The 6,527-nt window shown below is 38.1% G+C and overlaps 1 protein-coding gene across 3 annotated transcripts in view; it reads left to right on the top strand.

Moving 5' to 3' along the window:
* The window catches only part of LOC110029522 (SCAR-like protein 2), a 48,761-nt gene extending 42,651 nt beyond the window's left edge, over positions 1-6,110 (top strand). The window contains exons 5-6 of one of the 3 annotated variants that reach the window (XM_020731848.1): positions 2,500-2,564; positions 2,675-6,110. In XM_020731848.1, the coding sequence (XP_020587507.1) occupies positions 2,500-2,564; positions 2,675-6,014 (3,405 nt within the window). In that variant the 3' untranslated portion in view covers positions 6,015-6,110. Of the gene's footprint in view, positions 1-2,496; positions 2,565-2,674 lie in introns of all 3 variants that reach the window. The other 2 variants (XM_020731849.1, XM_020731847.1) reach the window with 2 other exon arrangements.
* The last annotated feature ends 417 nt before the right edge of the window (positions 6,111-6,527 follow it).

Below are 6,527 nucleotides of genomic sequence, written 5' to 3'. Positions count from 1 at the left end.
GTATGAAAATCTCAACATATTTTTCTTTGGTCAACTCTTCATCTTATTCTCCCTATCAAGCAACTGCACTCTCTACCAGATCAACTCAGATCACAACATTCCACTAATCCTCCTCCACAATCCTCTCATTCAGAAATTGAAATACCTCCAAATATCATTCCACTACCATCTACATCTCAATCACCCATAAGTTCTTACCAGCCAGCTCCTACAACCACATTGGGTCACACAATGATCACAAGATCAAAAATCGATTCACGTAAATCTAAGCACATCTTCACATTACATTACTCTATTTACCCTGAATATCAATCCCTTACCTTCGCTGAAGCAAATCCTTATTTCCATTGGCGCGAGCTATGCAAGCGGAAATGGATGTTCTTCAAAAACAAGCATGAGAGCTTGTTTCGCAGCCATCTACTCGATCTATTTTGGGCAATCGATGAACATATAAAATCAAGTGTCATCTTGATGGGGCAATTAGCAAACACAGCTCAACTTGTGGCGAAGCGCTACAAGCAAGAGTATAGCCTACACTGCACCAAAACATTTAGCCCGGTGGCCCGGCTTTCCAGCATCCAAATTCTTCTAACTATTTCTGTCACTCATCAATGGCCAATTCTACTGCTTGATGTATCAAATGCTTTTCTCCACGGCGGCCTTCATAAAACCATCTACATATATCAAACTCAAGGATATATTGAGGAAAGCAGACCACATCATGTATGCTGGTTGAGGAAAGCCATCTACGGTCTCAAGCAATCGCCTCGCCAAATGTTTTACTAAATTCACTAGTCATTTATATCAGGTCAACTTTCACAAAAGCCAAGCGGACTCGTCCCTACTAATATACACACATAACTCCTCTTATTCATCTACTTTCATACGTTGATGACATTTTGATAACAATGAATGACAGCGACATTCTTAACACTGTTGGTCAAACTCAAAGCTGCATTTTCTATGAAGGTATTGGGGACCATTTCGATAATTCTCGACATCAATCTAATATCATGGAAAGTGAAGAAACAAGCTGACCACGGTGCACTTTCCACCTGACGTTATCTGGCTCCGAAGGTTGCTGCTTGAGCTACACGTTTCCATTCCATCACTAACAAGGATTCATTGTGACAATACCTCGGCACTGACCCATGCCCGCAACCTGATATTCCATTCCAGTATCAAACACATTGAGATTGACTGCCCTTTCTTACGCGAAAAAGTGCAATCCAAAGGGGTTGATTTCATACACATATCAACCGGGGATCAGTGTGCTGACATATTCACCAATTCACTACCAACTCCTAGATTCCTGTTAATTTATGACAAGTTGACACTTAAACCAATCAGCATCAGCTTGATGGGGGCTAATAATAACCTCACCTCATTTTCTAACAGGGAAGTCTCTACTACCACGTGAATTGCTTTTCCCATTTTACCCTGTAACCACTTATCTCTAAAAAATATTATCTAGCTTATAAATAGCACTACTGTAGACTGCCAACCTATGGACTGATTACTGTAAACATTACCTTTTGCTGCTATGCGTATTGCCTCTGCTGTATAAATGCCGAATACATCTTTCTCGGTTTTCTGAATAAACCATAAGCTTCTTCCTCACTTTCTGCTTCTTCTTCCTCCATTTCTTCTCTCTTTACAATGAAGACATTGAATGGATTTTACATTAGAAGAAACCAATTTATAATCAAATCTAAACCTATAATTAACAGTTTCACAAAATTCAAAAAGAGAGAAAAAAAGAAAAAGAAAAAGCAGTTCAACAACTTTGCCAATCCTATCCAACACAAAACATCTTCAGTCTCCAGCAACACCATAAAACCGGAAAATGAAACTGGGATCCAAAATCTCAATTATGATGAAGAGATTCGGTCACAGAAAGAAACCGCCTAACTAATGTCTTCTACAGGGGATTATCTGGTTTAGAAAGAGCCAGCCGGATCAGCTATAGTAAACATACCATGAACAGATGGAAAATGGCTGGAGGAGGTAGGCGCCAATTGCAATACACATGAAACACAACCCCCTAATCAGCAGCAATTGCTACAACTGCATAAAGCATGGTAACCTGATACAAACATAAGGGGGGTTTCTGCATGAGCCCAATTTAAAATTTTTAATTATAGGTATTTCGGCAATTTATACATGGATGGAAAATTGAAACTTTCGAAGAGAAAACAATTACAACAAAAAATTGAGTTCATTCAACTAAAATTTCTTGTTTATTTAATTTTTATACAAAACTAAAATGAAAGTCCAATGATTATTTTATGTGTTAATTTCCATGGTTCTTCACTCTATTCATGCATATCAAACATGCCAACAAAAGTTTATAACGATATTTATACACCCTTTCCTGTACCACCTTGTTGTATATTTACATGTGTTGGAAAATTGTTAGTTACTTCAAAGCAGTCACATCATGAGGAATTTTTCTATTTGTAATACAGTTAGATTTTTAATTTATTTTTTTGGTAGAAGCAAAGAGCAAGAGGACTGCATGGATTTGCTCATCATTCTATAAATATGACCCTGCGTGGTAGGAGGTAGGAAATCTCTCTTTGCATTCAATGTCAAGTTATATTTAATTGGCTTGTTACTGTTTCTGTTTTGTTTGTTTACTTTTAACTAAACCTTTTAATGTTCAAATTGACAGCAGCATACAGCTTGGGTCATTAATCACAGACCGGCTAAGCTTTTCAGTTGATGAGGCGTCCATTTCAGATACATTATCAATCCCTGGTTCAGACAAAAGATCTGGTTGTATCGAAGTGGAGGATTCACCTAAATTAATGTCCAAGGAAATGTATGATGGTATGCTTGCCCCAGATGTAGAAACCACAAAGAAAGTTGATAGCGTTTTCAATAATGACAATAAAGTTGCTTTCAGTGGTTGTGATGGAAAGCTTGAAATGGTAAATACAGTTAGCCAGATGCTATGGCATGATATACGTGTAGACAGATTGAAAACCAAAGCTGCTGAACTTTTTTGTTCATCATCTAATAGGAATCATTTAACCAATGGCCTTGGAACTCAAGGGGAACATAATTCCAGGTCTTTGACGTGGGATGAAAATGCAACTGATAGTCTTGGTGCATGTGTAAAAACAATCTCTACCTTGTCTTCTTCTATATCCAAAGAATATGGAAGTGGTAATCCTGAAATTTGTGACAGATATGTTTTCAGCACATATTCTGCTGCAACGAATGAAAAGGCTGAAATTATAAAGCCTTCAAGTTCTAAATTTTCTGATGGCATCATTCTTTGTAGGGCTCCAGATCCGGATTTGTTATCTGTAACTCTTGAAACTACAAATTGGCTGAATGAAATGGATGATAATGAAATGCATGGCCAAAACAATTTTTTGCCAGATACCATAAAGGTGGAAGTGCCTTTTACAGAGGGAGGCCAAATTAATGAACTCATGAGTCAGTTAGATGAGCACATGGATGCCACTAATGCTTTGGACTCCAAGGTTCAAACAAATTTTGGGCGCGACAATGAACAAGAAGTGATATTATTGCCTCATTTGAATTATAATGGGATGGAATGTGAAATTAGTCAGACTCTGGCGGTCACCTCCCCTAGTTTAGATTGTTTAGATAGTGGAATTGATCACGAAGCTCACACTTCATTGAAGAAAAATTTCCCTCTTCAGGTTATTTTTGATCATCTGCAGTCATCAGGCCCTCCCGAATTTGAGAATATGTTGCTTTATTCTGTTAGAAATTCCGTATCTGAATGTCTGACTGATGATTGTACTATGAAAAATGACTCCGAAAGGATTGACAGCACTTCTTGCCTTGGATTGATACCACAAGCTGGAGCCTTTGATGGGATTCCGCTTGAAGATTTGTTGGCTCAAAATTCTCTTGGCGATAAATCTGGTAAAACTATTGGTGAAAAAGAGGCACTTTGTGAACACCGAACTAAACAGGAAATAGAGTCAAGAGCTGATTCAAATTGTCTTGGTGCAGATTCTCTATCTAGTACTGAAAAGGTGATTGCTGCTACAAAACTGGTTTGCCCGGATTCTAAAATTCATGCAGTTTCTCATAACAGCGCTTCTTTTCCTGCGGTTATCATTCCTTGTGCACTGGCTGTGGTCGTTGATGAGGTTCCACCTAAAGAATCCTCGTCTCAGGATTATTTCAGTGAAACTTCTGCCAAGACTGCTAGTGAAAAAAAGGTCTTTTGGGGACTCCAAACTAAACAGGAATCAGGGTCAACAGATGATTCAAATTGTCAAGGGACTGAATATCAAAGCAGTATGGAGAACGGAATTGCAGTTTCAAAATTGGATGATTCCGATTTTGATACACAGTTGGCATTTCTTAACGGTGGCCCTTGTCCTGGGTTTATCTTTCCTACTATGCAGGTTGAGATCATTGATGGTATCCCACCTGAAGAATCCTTGGCTCAGGATTCTTGTGGTGATACTTCTGCAAAAACTGCAAAAGAAAAGGAGGTGCTTTCCAAACACCAAAATAAACAGGGAACAGAGTCAATGACTAACTCAAATTGCCAAGGGACTTATCAAATCAGTATGGAAATGGTGATCCCTACTTCAAATTTTGATGGCCCCAATTCTGAAACTCATGTAGCTTCTTGCGGTTCCTCAGATGCCTGTGCTTCCTCAACATCATGTGGTCTGATCATCTCTAATAATGTGGACAATTTAAGTTTTTCAACCATTAGTTCTGATGTTGCTAGCTCCAGAAGTCCTATTAATGATTCTTCACCTAGAAATGATTTTGAAGATCCCCGTGGCATTGTATCTGCTCATTTAACTATTAAACCAGTGATCTTACCTTCTGATGTTACTGCAGCCACAGCTGTAGTGTCTCAAGTTTTTCCAGGTGACTCCTGTAGAAAATCTTCAATAAATATATGGACCAATGGAGGTCTTTTGGGACTTGAACCTTCAAAACCTTTAGATATTAGTGCTCCAAATACTTATATGGGTGAAGATAATTATGATGGAGGATCAGCTGCAAACTCACAACCCTGTGTTTTCGCTAGTGGAAATGATTCAAAAAAATTGTTTTTCGAGACTAATAAATTGAATCTAATATCCTACCCCCAAAGAGATGTCACTATATGTAAAATATCTGATGATCAAAGTGATTCTATGCTCTCCAAGCAACGTGCTAAAGGCTCCATTCAAGCTTCTTCATTTTGTAAGTTTGACAAAGCTCAAAATGCATACTTTAATGGCACAGGTTCAGAAATTGACAGAGTTCAGGGAAAAGAAGGTGATATAGTTTCTTCTGAAGCTGATATATATACCAAAAATAATTTATCAAAACAAAGAAATGTCAGCATGTCAGTTGGCTTTTCAAGCCTTGCGCGTAGATTTCTTGTAAGTAGCCTTCCAAGGAAATCACCAATGATTGGTATTGGCCCATTATATGAACTGATGAGCAATAATGTCGACAAATTACATAATACTAAAAATAATAGCAAGGATAATGAAAGGACCAAACTAACAGTATCTTCGGTTCCATCACATAAATTGGGAAACAAAGAAGATTCTGCACATGGATTTTCAGAGAAGCTTGTATGTCACAGTTTTGATTCTTCAGGATATCAGTCTCCGCCACTGGAACATATGAAATTCTCTCTTCAACAAATGAATGACTCAGATGTTCCCAATCTGAATCTGGAATTTATTAGTAGTCAGCAAGAAGGAAACACGGGAAACGCTATTTTTCCATCATTTCAGTTAATTTCTGAATCATTTCAACCTCCGTTGGATGGTGTTTCAGAATCTGATGATGACACATTCTGCAGATCCTGTCCTTATTCTTCTGATGATCTTCTCACCCTACATTCAGAGTCAGATGCAGAAATATGGGGAGAGGATGAAATCGATATTCCAAATAAAATTAAGGCAACTGGTTCCATTTCAAACTTCATCGAATTTAATGAATGTAATGCTTGCAGTGTAAGCCAGGTGAACGAGGTTGCAAATATAAAACATGTACGTGAATAAGCTGTATATTTTTCTTCAATATTTGTAATATAGCTGGTGTCTCTAGTGTTACTTTAATTTCAAGTTGTAAGGAAATGATATGCTCAATTCACCTGCTTGTTTTGAAAATTTAGGTTGAACTTCTTAGAGTTTTATGAAAATCAGATAAGAGCTGGTTTTATGGAATACAATAAAACCAATATTGTAGCTTCGGTGGAAACTGCTTAGAATTATCTCCTGTTTTGCAGTAGTGCGTGTTGAGAGGGGTTATTTTTTGTGCTTTTAGTGTATATGGAATCCCAAACTAAAGCTATATCACTAAGGGCTCGTTTGGGACAGCTTATTTGGTGCGGTGCATTTTAAAAACGCGTACGGGAGCGTTTGTTTCGTGTGGCGTGGGAGCTTATCCTAATAATCTGTAACGATATTCTATTAAACGTGGCCGAGGGTTTAACCCCGCGGCCCGTGTTTGTTTGCGTAATAGTTATCTCGCTACTCTTGATCTCGTGCCTCTCTCGCCTCATCTGCCCTAGT

Source organism: Phalaenopsis equestris, unplaced genomic scaffold (assembly GCF_001263595.1).
Source record: "Phalaenopsis equestris unplaced genomic scaffold, ASM126359v1 Scaffold000588, whole genome shotgun sequence".
Classification (NCBI taxonomy): Eukaryota; Viridiplantae; Streptophyta; class Magnoliopsida; order Asparagales; family Orchidaceae; genus Phalaenopsis; species Phalaenopsis equestris.
This window is presented reverse-complemented; position numbering and strand designations above follow the sequence as displayed.